General features: G+C 42.1%; 1 protein-coding gene across 1 annotated transcript in view; it reads left to right on the top strand.

The window, feature by feature from the left end:
- The window catches only part of traf4a (tnf receptor-associated factor 4a), a 46,604-nt gene that overhangs the window by 18,821 nt on the left and 12,237 nt on the right, over nucleotides 1-15,546 (top strand). The window contains exon 2 of the mRNA XM_074639941.1: nucleotides 14,413-14,464. Within this exon, the coding sequence (XP_074496042.1) occupies nucleotides 14,413-14,464 (52 nt within the window). The remainder of the gene's footprint in view (nucleotides 1-14,412; nucleotides 14,465-15,546) is intronic.

Below are 15,546 nucleotides of genomic sequence, written 5' to 3'. Positions count from 1 at the left end.
TTGCTAATAGATCCTTCTAATTGTTACACACTGGTCCTTTAACTTCTTTCTTTCGACCCAGTTTTTTTTCAATGTGCATAAAAACAGGTGGATGTAAACTCACAGACACAGCACATAACACAATTAAAAGGTGTAACAGGATCATTTAATCAACTTTTTAAGCATCTAACAAGCAGGAAGTATTGTAGGCACAATCGCAAATTGTTGTGCTCCATTTCCTCTTCCGGTGTTCGGGGTGAACAGGTGCAGGTTAATTAAAAGATCTGTTGTCCATAAGATGTTAGTGGTTGGAGGGATTATCTGCACTGCCCACCTGCTGCTGCTGTTGCTGGTGCAGAAATGAGGTGAGATAATCTGCCTCCCTGGACCTGATGTAAATTATTGTGGATCTGTTTTTGTTTGTGTTCGGTTGCAGATATTGTGTTGTTTTCCCTCTCGGCTTGTTTACAACTCACTCGTTTTCAAAGGAGTGACAGTCACTCAGCAATAAAAGAATAGTTTTAATTGAAGGGCGATGAGTAGCGTTTCTCTCCCCAGAGGCATGCAGTAGATCTGCGTGCATTAAAAACAACTGTCGTCTTTGTTTGCCGTATGGGCTTTTGGCATTGAGAGCAGACTCCATAAACGAGTGAACTGAAGTGCTTACCAATTGCTATAAAACGTGATTCATGGTAAGAGCATGCAAAGCAGCAGCTCGTCCTTCTCTCCTCTGGTGCCATGAGCTCATGTGTCTATAGGTGCTGCTAAATCATGAAACTTTACCTCTAAGTGGCCTCTGATTGATGCCTTTCCTCTGGTGGCCAACAGCCGAGTAAATTCTCTTTAAAGAGAAACTGTCCCTCTTGGCCTCTGGGCTGGGTGAAACAGATCTTGGTGGTTTTGAAACTCGTAAAACAAACCCCACGGAGAGCAAAAGGAGGTCGTTACGCAGGAATAATGAGGCGTTAGGAGCAGCTAACAAGCCATTGGCATATTCCTCTTCATTCTTCCACAGGAGTTAAGACCGTCTTGACAAAAATAGCCATTTTGACAGTTAATTCACGCTGAAATCCACACCGCTTAATTTAGGAAGCGGCTTGTGAATTATCCTACTATGGGACGACCTCATGCACGGCGTCTTAATTGGTTAAAGGAGCATGAAACCTCTGGATGTAAAATCCTTTTTTAAATTTTAATGGCTTTTTAACACAAACGCCTCGTGGGATTTTGTGTCAGGATTGATTTTTTTTTCTTTATCTTTATTACTGCGAGGGAGGAGAGTAGAAAGACTCCATTAAAGCTCAATCCTGTCTTGACTGATGGAGGTTTCATATTTCAAGATTGCACCTCCCCTCTGGATGCTTGAAACTTTCCTGGCATATAAATCTTGTGTAAATCTCCTATTTATGTAAAGGACTGATTTATCTGCTGCTATCCTATCAGAGAAAGTGTGTTAAAAGTCAAATGCTTTATGATACAGAATATGTTTATGTCTGGATTCAGGTTACAGGGCATTAACCTCCTAACCTCCCTATCAACCATCTGTCTCATATTCTTGCCATCAACGACACGTTAGCTCAAGCTAAAGTTTATAAAACCATTCAAAACGCTTCCTGAAACATAAAAAATGCCAGATTGGGAGCATTTTGATTGCCTCCGCACGGCTCTCAACATGGCGGCAGCTGAGCCAGAGGCTTGCAGCTAACGATGCTAACAGCGTTAACAGTGAAAACAAAGGCAACACTGCTGACAGAGCTAACAGTGTTAACCTGGGGGGAGTGCTAGTGCTAGTTTGTGCAATGGCGCCGTCGGCCGGGACGGCGTTATCGGCTGTAACCGCCGTTTGAGAGCAGTGCAGAGCAGTGGGTCGTGAGCTAAAAGCATGCGCGACCGGCCCGGCTATGTCAACAAAGCACAGAGAAGCTCAGATTACAACACACACAGAGGGAGACATTACTCCTCTATATCTTTACATACAGTAGCAAATAGTTGTTATATTAATGCTCTGGATGTCGTATAGAGAAGCTTTTAAAGGAATAGTTTGATGTTTGGGGAAATTAACTTGAAATGACCTCAAATTTAACACCTGCACATTAGCAAGTGTCTGTTTTCTGAATGACACCTTTCATTACAGCATTCACATACAATGCATTTTCTCTTATTTTGACTAACGGTTTACGGCCCAAAGTGCACCACTGCTTCCACACTTAATCTGTGTTAGTGCTGCGATTTCATACTGTGCTTCCTCGATGATTGTGACTCCAATAGCTGATTCATTAATGCCGTTTGAAGGAATAGGTTTTAGGCGACTGTGTCTAGTGCTGCTTCTCAAGCAGCCATATGCATACAGTTGGCAGCTCTCCTTTTTAATAGGCCAGGCAATGCCTTGGCAATCTCAAGCCCCTCCGTCCAGCGCAGGCATTCCACAGGATTAGCGTGGCAGCGTGGCAGCTCCTCGAAGCCAGGCCGCCGTCGCTGCAGATCACCCTTTTTGAGTAGAAATCTGTCCTCTGAAGCCGAGCTAAAATTAGACCAGCCATCTGTGATTAAAACAGCTAAAATTCACACGTGTCTGGAGAAATATATAGCACATAACTGCCTCCATTTGGGCTGAGTCGGTGAATAACAGTTTATCAGTCTTTTTCACAAACGTGTGACAGTGGGTAGTAAAAGTGGAGAGTGGGGTTTTTCACACCTACTGCAACCTTGACAGCAGCTTTTAGCACTTTTCCCCAGACCAGTAGGTCCTTCCTCACATGTGCGACATGTTAAAGCTCAGGACTTTCATTGATCTCCGGGCGCAGTCCTCCATCTGTCCCGCCCCTCCACAAACCGCCCTTCAACCAGATCAAACGTAAAGCGTCTCCTTTCAAGCCCTCCTTTCCTTTCATGTACGCAGTGCAGGCCCTTCGTGCATGGGGGTATGGCTCCGTTATGGTGGTCTCTCTCTTTTTTTTTGCTGTGTGGGTGATGGTGACTGCACCGCATTGGATGCATGAGCTCAGCTCCCGATACAATTGATGGGACAGACTTCTCTCTCCCCACCCACCCTCTCGCCATCCTGCACCCAGATCAGCAGCAGTTAATGAAAGTGGATTGATTTTCCTGTACCTCCTGCATACAGCGTATAATCTGGCGGATGAAATCGACCAGGAAAACAAAAGATCCTACAGCATTCTATTACATTTGCTGTTTTATTTACTTGATCGCCTGCCAATCCGTAGGCCTATGGCTATGAAACTGCCTAACTGAGACCGAAATCCATACCATGTCAAGCAGTTCTTTCAACGGGGTGATTAAGAAATTGTTCTACATTTCAGGAAATGTGCTTATTTTCTTTCTTGCCAAAAGTTAGATGAGAAGATTGATACCATGTGGCATCGACTTTCTCATCTAACTCTAAGCACAAAGACTGCTGCTAAGCATAAAGATTGGAAACAGCTCAGATATAAGATACGATATAGCTTGACTCCAGCTTGTTTGTTTGTTTTTACACTTCAGTTTTTGTACAAATTAAAAAAAGGTGATATACGGTGTTAATTGGTGATCTTTAGAGACATTTTGTCACTTTTGGACAGAGCCAGGATAACTGTTTCCAGTCTTTGTGCTCAGCTAAGCTAGCTGACTGTTAGCTTTACCATTTAGACGTCTGCCAAGTATGAACCTACAGTCAGCCGCCGGTTAGCTTAGTTGAGCACAAAGACTTGAATCAAGGGTAAACAGCTAGCCTGGCTCTATTCAAAGCTATAACCACTTCCTCTAGCTCACTAATTCACAAGTTATATCTTGTTTGTTTTGGCTGATCTGTATCAAAACCTTCATATAGAGCCAGACTAGCTGTTTCCAGTCTTTCATATTTAACAGACACAAAATGTAACTTGTTAATTAAGAGGTGCTGGTAGGCGAATATTGTTATCTTGGGACAGAGCGGTTTCCCGTACAGACATAAAGTCAAGTGATCGTTGCATTGCAACATCAGCACCCAGCAGCAAAGCTACACTTCCGTCATTTTGGGCTGAACGCGACTACCGGACGACAATAAAATGCCCGCCTAAAAAGTGCTGTACAAATGTAAAACTAAAAAATGATTTCTATTCTGTTGTCATATTCTACCGAAATGGTCTGTATTGAACAATAAAAAATATAATAAGCATTTTCAGTCCAAAATGGCGGCAGCAAAACAAACAACTGGAGTTTCCTTCTCTACTTTTTGACAGACATGAGAGTGGTGTCAATCATCTCATCTAACTCCCGGTAGCAAATAATTGCTGTCCCAAAATCTCATACAATTCTTCCAAATTCATAATATCATAGGTGCGAGTTAAGAGGAAGACCTGCACAACTTGAGTTGCTATAAATTCATTAAGTCAACAGAAGCAAACTAAAACAAGCTGGATTAGCATTTCATGTTATAACCCTCCCCTCTCTGATAAAGACTCCATGTCAGAGCCCGATCACACTGATGGAAGGAGACAGTGCAAGGGGATTATAAATACTTCTAAGCGCTGTCTCCCCTCCTCACACTTAAGGATGGATTATGGCATCTCGCAGGCTTGCGTTCAGCCTGCAGATGGCTGCTCCTCCTCCCTCTGACCCTCCCTCCATCCATTCACCCATCCTTCCTTCCTTCCTTCCTCGCGCTCTGTCTTTGTAGCCAGCTCGTCCTCTGGCAGGTGGCTCTTTCCTTTACGCTTTGCTATCATGGCATGGTGTTTTTCTAAGCTGCACCACAGGCAATTTGATGAGTCATCGTATTAATTGCTCACAAATTCAAAGCGACTGTTTGATTTCGCCTCGCCAGCTTCTCGGAGCTACTTTTTATAATCACACAAGCAAAGTATTTCCGTCCAGGGAATGTAGGTCTGAACATACTGTAATAAAGCAATAACATAATTATGTTCTACCAAGCCCTTATGTGTGTATAAAGGTAATGATAATAATAGTGAAGTTTAATTTATATAGCACACTTTAAAATACAGCGAAATCTCAAGGTGCTTCACACAAAGGGTACACACAATACAATGTTAAGACAATTTACACAAGAAACATGCGATTCAAAGCGTCAAAATAGGATGAATAAAATTATAGATAAAATATTTCTTGACACATGTTAATAGTAACTAAAATTACTATAAAATTGTAGTAATTATAAATACTAATAAATAATACTTTTATTTACCCTGACGGAAATTGTTGTGCAGCAGTTGCAGTGCAAAGTATATAAATAATAAAATATAAATAATAAAGATTATCAATAAGGTGCAAAAACTAAATGTATACAATACCAGAAATGTAAACAGATGTCATAAATATAAACAGATTAACAGTAAGTGTCAAAAATATAAACAGGTTAACGGGTTCAAATCCAAAATATGTTTTGTGTCATAAGATTATCTGGGATTTTCCTTATCTCTTCAACAGTCTCTTGCCATTATTATTAAGGATAACCCCCCAAAAATGTTGTGTTGTCGTCTGGTTAAAATACAAATAAGCTCCATCAGAGTCCTTAAAACAACATACAGTATGCAGTAAGATTACTTCTTTATCTGTGGCCGGTGCCACTGCAAAGCTGACATTTAAGAGAAACAAACTGAGAATTTGTTAACCTTTGGACGCTTTTATAGCTGCGTGAACTCGCTCACAGATGGCTTGTGCTCACAAATGTCAGCACGGTGAGGTGAACTGCAAGGAGAAATGAATATCATTACATAAGCGATGACGGCATGAGCAAGCGTGGCCTCAGGTGTCCTGACCGTCAGGATCTCCAAAATTATCTCTGCATAGGAACATTGTACAAAAGACAGGAAGCGAAAGCAGCAAGATGTGCTTTCTTTTGTTCACGTTTTGGAGGTAGTGTCAGTGTAGCTCATAGTAAAACCATCCTTTTAAATGGTTTTTCTATCTTGGTCCACATTCGGTCCCGGTGAGTGTGTTACATGGGGTGCTGGAGATGAAGCCAGGGAAAGAGGCCAGACATCCACCCACACACACACATACACACACACTCTCGTAGTAGTGCCTTTCTTCCACTTGCATCATTTTTTTCCTGCTTTGGCAAAGCAACAGAATAAAAAAAAAAAAAGCATTCGTCTAGAAAAGGCAGCGTAAAATAGAGATTTGAAACTGCACTATAAAGTTCAGCACAGCTTGATTTACAGTAAATGAATATACGTGTAATCACCATTGGAAGCGGTTTAATTTTCCGCCTGTCTTTTTAGGGATGTCTAACACGGAGTCAGATGTAATTTATTTCTGTCTCGTTGATGACCATGACCTGCAGACTGTCAGCCATTGTTACTTCATATGAAACAGCTGCCAGTGGCTGTTAGAGACCAGCAGAGGAGGTCGGATGGGATTTTACAGGTGTCATATTCCTGGACAGGCTTCTACTAAACCCAACAAACAGGTTCCTGAAATAAAAAATCTTAGTGTGAAAATATTTTTAAGGGATTATTGTGGTGTCTGGATAAATTTAAGAATTTGTCCCTGTTCTTCTTTGTTCTGCTTTTTGCAGAATTCATATAATGAATTAAGTCTGTTTCACTCAGATTTACTGACTTTCTGCTAAACGGATAGCTCTATTAGCTGCTCGTAAAATCGTAAATCACACCGGACTAATATTCATCAGAATCTGTGTTTGGTGAAATATGGTCAGTAATTAAAGACATTTGTATTTTACAAAGTCAGGACAGAGCAGATTGGAACAAGATTAAGCACACAGTTGACCTCCATAAATATAAGTAAAATCATAGGAGGACGGCAGGTTATACCAGTCCCATAAAACAGAAAAGAGTATTTAAGTATCCACTGTTTAACCTGCTGAAAGGCTTTGCTGGGTGCTGGAAGGACAATAATAAGCTATACAAAAAGAAGTCTCTTATCCTGCTAGATTTTGTATCTATCTTGCTTTGTTTTGTCCGAAAAACCGTCAGATACTTAATATTAGGGATGTAAGAAAATATTGAGTATTAGAATATTATGTTTTGTGATACTGTATTCTCAAAAACACTGTATACATTTTTAATGAATAGTCAATACTTTATTTCATTTGTAACGATATGTGCCTTCTCAGTGTATGTGCCCTCTCCAAGTAGTGCTATGATGTTGGATGTTACACTGATTGCGTAAAAAAATTCTTTATACAATGACAGTTTTCCTAAAATTAGATTTAAAAAATTGCAATATATCGCCTTGTTTACAGTATCGCGATATATCGCAATATATTGAAGCCCCTATACCCCTGTATCATGATACATATTGTATCGCCAGATTCTTGCCAATACACAGCCCTACTTTATATAGGGCTGCATCTAACGATTATTTTGATAAACGGTTAATCTGCTGATTATCTTCTATATTAATTGTTTGGGTGATGTACCATCAGAAAACGTTTAAAATGATTTTTCAAGAGCCCAACGTGACGTCATCAGATGTCTTGTTTTGTCCGACAACGGGTCCAAAACACAAAAATATTAAATTTACTGACATAAAACAGTGTTATTTACAGAAGCTTAAACAAAGAAATATTTTTTTACTTAAAAACGTCTTAAGCGATGAATCGATTATTAACATAGTTTGACTAATTGACGTCATTTCAGCTCCTCTCTTCATGCATTGGATAATAGTACAGTAGTTGTCTATATATTTTACAGCATGAGCACGTATAAGCTATACTGAAGACAGAGATTTGGTGATTTTGGTGTCGTACATATTGGATGAGATGACCAACAGGCCGAGCTCGGTGTCAAACGAACTCTTCTGAACTCAGTCGGTCCGATCATGTACGTTGCTGTTATAAGGTGACTTGTCCATAGACATTAGCGTCGCCTTCCTATTAGAAGTAGCAGAGAAGAATGTCGCCTCAAACATCAGAGGGTTTATTATACACAATGTAATCTCTAGCAAACCACAGGTATGGACAGCTTATTTTGTAGGTATTAAATCCCACACAAGAAGCTGTCACAGCATCGCTCTCTGTGGATGTCCCACACAGAAAGCCTGTGAAGGAGCAGTCGATCCACCTGTGGGCGGGTGTGTCATCACACTCGGTGAAAGTAGGAGATGCTCCTCCCTTTTCAGATAAACCAGAGCCAAATCAGCCGTGGGCGAAGGGAGCTCTCTACGCTCTGCGGCGTATCAGGTTCCACAGGTGGAAACACCACCCGGCCTCGGCCCCCGTCACTCGACCTCGTTTAGGGGCCACTTTAGTCAGCGCCGACGGCTCACACTAGGGCGTTAATCCAGCTAGTCGTGAAGATGAGAGGAAGAGCTTCTGCAGGCCAAACACCTTCTGTAGCTTTAAAGTACACGTAGTGAGAACACGTTGTTCCAAGGATGGAGTTGGTTTAAGAAGCAGCACAGCCTACATACATACTGTGCGACTGACACAATTAACTGTACAGAAAGACAACAGTACACACGCTAAATCGGTATTATCCTCCGCTGCATATATTGTTCCAAATTGCTTGAGCAACAGAAACTCACAGGAAGATCTTCAATTTTCACTTGGAAGAAATTAGAACAAATTGTGGGTTGTGGTGAGACAGCTCCAGGGACAGCTGGGAAAACATAAAAGTAATCTATTAAATCTTTGGAAAAACATTTAGCTTTGTCTCCGTGAAGTTTCCATAATTAAAGTGGCAGTAGCTGTCCAAAGTCACGCATCATACATCATTTTAATGTCAGTACAGAACAGCAGACTCTGATTTCTTCTACACTAAATGACAGTTTATTTAGTCTACATACAGTATATACTATGAGTATTAGGACAGAGTTTATACAGTACTTTATATGTTAGTATAGTGTGGAAGTGGTTACAGTGATCTCAAAGATCTGTTTCCATACTACAAGTTGCATTCTGGTTGATTTTATTAATCGGCTTTGTCTCTTATTCATATATCATTTAGTTAATGCAATGCAGCTAAAATATTTCATCTCCTCTTTGCAGGACAGTGTTGGTTCTGTTCTGTGTAGTTTAAGGCACCAACAATTAAAGAAATAGTTTGTCATTCTGGGAAATGCACTTATTCGCTTCCTAGCTGAGAGTTAGATGAGAAGCTTGATACCTCTCTCTCGTGTGTGTACGGCAAATATGAAGCTGTAGCCAGCAGGCGGTTAGCTTTCTAAAACTGATAATACATGGAAGAATACCACTCTGTAATGTCTCCAGAATATCTGAACTCATTATTGTTCAAAAAGGGGGCTCAGAAGAGAGAAGTCATGAGTGCACAAAGTCTTACACACACAGACTGAAAACCAGATGGATTTGGGGGGATTATAGGAACTCTATCTGAGATAAAACAAAATTCCTGTTCTCTCTTCAACTTCCTGAGAGGAGAAGCGGGGAGTTTGGTTTCCGCTGTGAGACTGAGAGCCCGAACGGAGGGCGCTGGTGGAATTTAAGGTTTTGTTTGTGTATATAAAAGTTAATCCCGGTTATAACTTGAAAAGACAAAAAGGGTTTAGCACGAGGATGAACATGAAAGCTGGTGGTGAGCTCCAACTGGAGATAAGCGGGCAGTTCAGTCGGTGCTATCTGAGAAAATAGCTTGTGTGACAGAGGTCTGTTTAGAGTGTTAATGTGCTGCAGACTTGCTCTCTCCAAAGGCCTCATGCTTTTGATTTAGTTTGTTTAGTGTGTCTCGACAGCCCTGCCCTCTGCAATGGCAAACACAGGGAGGTTTGTTTAGGACTCTCTCGGTTAGTTAATATAGAGCAGGTTTCAAGGTTACTGTCACCAACATGCCCGCTCTGTGTGGCCTGCAGCCTGGTCGCTGTCGCTTGGGAAAAAAAACAAACCCTCCTCTCTGCACCGGTGAGATTAAACCTGAGGGATTTGTACTTCTCACCGTCTGCCTGTCAGGAGCCGTGCGCAGAGTGACGAAGCATGTTGTGACGGCTGTCCTCGTGGTATCGGCCGGATGAATGGATGGCTGTGTAATCTGCGACTGAAAAGAAGATTTGAGAGGGGGGCAATAAGAGGGGAGAGGGATTTAAGGTCCGAGACAATGATGGGGTTTGACTAGTGGGTGCGTTTCACCTGCAGAGGGGGTGAATGTGTTTCCTACGAGCTAACACGACGTGATAACGCGCGTGTCCTCGTCTGACAGTGAATTTGAGGTGATTTAAACATGATCGTCTCCTCAGCGGAGCAGCTGTAGAGCCTCGGCCGCTCTCACGGTACGAGTGGACAGAAGGAGGCGATGAAATTTTAATGAGGTGATTGTATTATACTGTCTGCTGTCCGGTCTTAAGCTGCTCCCCTGCGACATCCCAGCGCGACACTGAAACACTTGTTTATCGGCCTCTCAGCCTGGATGTTCACACACGAGGGTGTGAACTGTGGTCAGAGATCTGTGGTAGAAAACTGTTTGTGGGAAAGTTGTTTTTAAAAGAGGCTGGCTGTTTGTCAGGCGCAAGTTCCCACTTGCAAGGATGTACACAAAGGAGTTTTCCCTTTGGGCTTTGTGTAACTGTCATGTTTATTCTTTTAATGACTGCATTAGGGCTGCAGCTAACGATTATTATGCCTACTGTTCAACCTCTCTTTCTACGATTCATCCAGGGCCCAAGGTGACATCTTCAGATTGCTTGATTTGTCTGACCAACGGCCCAAAATCCCCAAATGTTTTAAACATATAAAAGAGCAAATTGTCACATTTGAGGAGCTGGGATCAACAAACGCCTGGCTTTTTTTGGCCTAATAAATGACCTAAAGAGCGAATCAATTATCAACAACATTGTTTTCTGTCGTTTAATTTGTTAATCAACTAATCATTTTCAGAAGCGATTCAAACGATGAGTCCAATTTTTGATTAGAGTGGAAAAGATTAGTCAATGAATTAGTTGATCAACAGCGAAATTAATTGGAAAACAATTCTGATAATCTCTTAAATGTTACATCAAGCAACTGACAAGTGAAAGACTCTGAGTCTACAGCCATGCCAGCAGCCCTGTGACTTTATGCTAAATGCTAACATTGTGATCACAATGATAATGCTAACATGCTGATGTTTAGCAGCTAATGTTTACTATGTTCACCATCTTGGTTTAGGATGTAAGCAGGCTAACAGTTGCTAATTTAAAGCCACCAGTGTGGCTAAAAATGCAAAACATTCATTAGACTTGTGCAGCTTTTTTGAATATTTGCTGCTTTTCTGATTTTGCCTCCGCACCGAAGTCGTGTCTAGAAGGTAACCCGCAAATTTGCAAAAACTCTTGCGAGACTCGCTGCCCGACGACCTATCCTAACCTTAACTATTCAAGATCAATGCTTAACCTTAACCATCTCGTGAGAGTTTCCCAGATCGTGGGTTACCTTATAGACACCGGAAGCATTATGTTTTCAGTTTGTCCGTCCGTCCATACAATTCTAGTGACGCAATATCTCGGGAACGCCTTGAGGGTATTTCTTCACATTTGGCACAAACGTCCACTGGGAGTCAAGGATGAATTGATTAGATTTTGAAGGTCAAAGGTCAAGGTCACTGTGACCTCACATCCATCCCATTCTCGTGAACGTGATATCTCAGGAACGCCTTGACGGTATTTCTTCACATTTGGCACAAACGTCCACTGGGAGTCAAGGATGAACTGATGAGTTTTTGGAGGTCAAAGGTCAAGGTCACTGTGACCTCACAAAACACACTTTTGGCCATAACTCAAGAATTCATATGCTAATTTCACACAAATGTCTAACAGGATAAAATGATGAAGTGATAAGATTTTGGACAGACATGGATGTAATCTGCTACTTGACTGGTTGACGGAAGTATACAACCGCGAGGCGGTAATTCTATTTTTTTAATCATTGTGAACTGAGAATCTTTGGTTATGGACAAAATAATGAATCGATATATTTGAAAAACAAGCCCTATTTGTGATATTCAGTTTTTCTTGGTCATGCTGCTCTCTAGTCTCTTCGAGAAAACCCTCAATAGTCGGAGAAGATGGATGTAATTGAACTGGAGCTGCGTTCCACATCAGCCCAACCTTTCTCTGCTAATGCGCTGTCACAACGCCGCAGCGAGTTCGACTCGAAAGCGACCAAGAGAGTCGAGCGGTATTATCAGCAGTGGGGCCCGAACACATGAATGTGTGGCTGCGGGAGCTTCTCTGCGACCAGGGGAGGAATTATCCTGACAGTCTGTGACTTGGCTCTTTTCGCCTGTCTCCTCTCTGTGCGTCAGATACGGGGCCCGAGCTGGACGGGGCCTCTGGCTGTCCCCTGTCCGGAGCTGAGAGCCTGTCGCTTCCCATCTCCTCTCGCTGCGTGGTTGTGGTGCTCTCTATACTCCACGGTGCGGGACGGTTCCTCGGTGATGGCGATGAGTACTGTAAATGATTTCACACTACACGTGAGATGCTGACTGGGCTCTCCTAGCCTCTAATCGATTGACCCTCTTTTACAGCCCTTTGTGGCTTGTTAATTGGTCTCCAGCTCCCTGCTGACACAGTGACCCTAATGGAGGAGAATTACTGCTGTCTCGTCATGCATTAACCTCCCTCCTCCACCCCCTTTTCATCAACCCTCCCTCCATCTCAGGCCTAACCTCTGCTCCCATCCCCCCCCGTCAGCAGCACACTCCCTGGTTTCATAGCAGCTGGGTAGACGGGACGAAGCACACATGCACTCCCGTCCTGTCACATGTCGCTGTGCCTCTGGGGGCCGCGGTCAGGTGACACTGCAGCCAACCACATTAAAGCACCAAGGGGCAAACACTGGACTGTTTGCACACTGTTGGCCCTTAATTAGTTCAAACGTAATTTAGGCATGGTCGGGGGCTATGAGGGGCCTCTTTGCACGGGAGGTCAGATCAAGCTTCAGGGCTTGTGACTTTTGAACAAAAACACATTTCCGTGCATCTCTGTTGTCTGCAGTTCCAGTAGATTGCATGTGAAAAACAAAACAAATTTGTATTTAAGAGCTGGAGCTAAAGATTATTTTCATCATCAACCGATCAAGCAATAAATCGTTTGGTCTAGAAAATATCAAAATGCCTTTCACAGATTCCCACAATCCCAAGTTGATATCATATTATATGATATTCAGAGCATTAATATAGCAGCATCTTTTTCTATGTGATGATCTACAGGAGTAATGTCTACCTGAGCAGAGAATGAAGTTGCTCTCCCTCTGTGTGTGTTGTAATCTGAGCTTCTCTGTGCTTTGTTGACAAACACGTCATCCCTGGGGCACTCTATAGAAATGCTCTGAATTTACTATTGAGCGCCTTTAAATGTCTTGTTTTGTACGACCAAGTCTAAAACCCAAATGTGTTAGTTTACTATTACACAAAACAGAAAAAAGCAGCGAATAGGAGAAGCTGGAATTAATGAATGTTGAAATGACTAAAGCGTTTATCAAAATAGTAGACCTGGAAATGAGGACAGTCTGTGCGAGCATCTCTGATCCAGGAACAGCAGGGGGCCCGAGACAGTCGTGACACCGCTGACATCTCAAGAGATCAGCCACCGATTGCCTTTTCTGTGTTTTTTAAGTAACCTTTGTGTGTCTGGCTGGTTTTGCTTTGCAGCTGCAAGCTTAGATTCTGTGTAGCAGCTCACCCCTAGCGGCTGCTGCCTCCATTATTTACAAGAGTGAATATTTCATGATGACATCAGGGTAGGGACGTCCTAATGAGCCATGGCACTCGCTCATCTGGCCCTAAAACAGGCCAGTGAGGGCTCCTCTGTGGCGCCACAAATAATGAACGGGGGCCTGATATAAAAGTATTATTATGGGTTAAACTGCTGGAGGAGAAAAATTAGGAAAAGAACAAAAAACTCTTCCCACTCTCTCGCACAAGCAGATCAGCAAATGTTTTTCCTGAGGAAGAGCCTCGAGCATGAAGGCGAGGCTTGCACTGCTTTATTGTCAGGAAAACAGAAGCCTGTTGGAACTAGCTCATTGTTATCTAGGCTGCAAAACAAGGTCAAAAATTAACTCTAATCTGTGAGAGAATCTATAAAAGTAGCTAGGAAGTGGATCATCAATCATCTCTTTATAAATAAACAGTCAGGCTACAACTTGTAGTTTTGTCGTCTGTTGTAATACAAATCTGTGCAAACATTCTGAGACCTCTGAGGGGGAGAAGATGAAAGAGCCGATGTCATTAAAGCCAGAAGCTCAAAGATCTGACTTTATTGTGCAGCGTGTGCTCGTATGTCATACAGTGTGATGAGTCAGAGAACTTCACTAGAGAATAAAGAGGATAAAACTAAAGGCAATGCAACGCTGCTCTTACAGACTGCGCTTTAGCTCCGGTTGTTTTCAGTCAGGGTCAGAGTTATTAATCTCACTGAATGCTGAATGTGATTTTAAAAATGGCTGATTGTCCACGTTGAGATGCTCGCAAACAGTTTTTGTCTGCAGTCATCTTTGACTTGGAGTGATTCAAATAATAACCAAACTTTTCTGTTGTTTTGTTGTAGTGAGGGAGTCTTCAAGTGTCCGGAGGACCAGCTGCCGTTGGACTATGCCAAGGTACGATTAACACTCTCACAACACACCTTTTTCACTCTACTACAGCCATGCCAGCAGCTCTGTGAGGCTACACTCTGACACAGTTTTGCTTTGAGCTAAATACTAATGTCAGCATGCTAACATGCTGATGTTAAAGGTGCTCTATATGAAAGGAGAGCCCGCTGGGACTGAGGGAAACCGGCCTTTTGAATCGGTGTCTTGAGGCTGGAACCAATCAGCTCCCTGGATCAATCTACACACCTACACCCAATCAGCCACCTTGCCAAGCTTACCTGCAGCTCATCACACACACATCACAGAGAGAGAGAGAGAGAGAGAACAAAACAAAACAAAAGGATCCAGCACAGAGCACATTACAGCACATACACAGAATACAGAAATAAATGTTCATACGACCTCGGGGTCGTAACAATAGGGGGGACATGAATGTCTGTACCAAATTTCATGGCAATCCATCCAGTAGGACCACAAATGTTAACCTCGTGGTGGCACTATAGGAAAGGTCAGAGGATCACCAAAATCATAAAGGACTCATCCTCTGGGAACCATGAATATCTGATTAAAATTTCATGGAAATCAATCCAGTAGTTGTAGAGAGATATATTTCAGTCTGGACCAAAGTGGTGGACCGACTGACAGACCTACATTGCCATCCCTGGAGCCATGCTGCTAGTGCTAGCATGGCTAAAAAGGATAACATAGTTGAATACCAGAACAATTTAAAAGTGGAACACAAAATAAAACAGTAAAACAATAACAACAATAAAACCAAAACAGGTTAAAAGCATTGCTAAAATTTAAGAAAAGGCTTTCTGATAAGTGATTTAAGATTTGGCAGAAATAACAGAAACATATTTAACATACTGGTGTAAATAAACGAGTCCAACCAGGAAAAAATGCAAATCAGAGAGGAAACAGGCTGGTCAGATAGTGACATAAATATAATCCTGCCACAATAAATCTAGATATAGTTGGGATATGAGATCAAAAAAATCTATTTTAGGATGCTGACTTTTGACTTTAAAGTGTTACAATAAAAAAAAAAACTGAACATTTGCACGAGTGAATCTCTGGATTACATA

The sequence above is a fragment of the Sebastes fasciatus genome, chromosome 7, assembly GCF_043250625.1.
Source record: "Sebastes fasciatus isolate fSebFas1 chromosome 7, fSebFas1.pri, whole genome shotgun sequence".
NCBI lineage: Eukaryota > Metazoa > Chordata > Actinopteri > Perciformes > Sebastidae > Sebastes > Sebastes fasciatus.
Note: the sequence above shows the minus strand (reverse complement) of the source record. Positions and strands in the feature narration are given on the sequence as shown.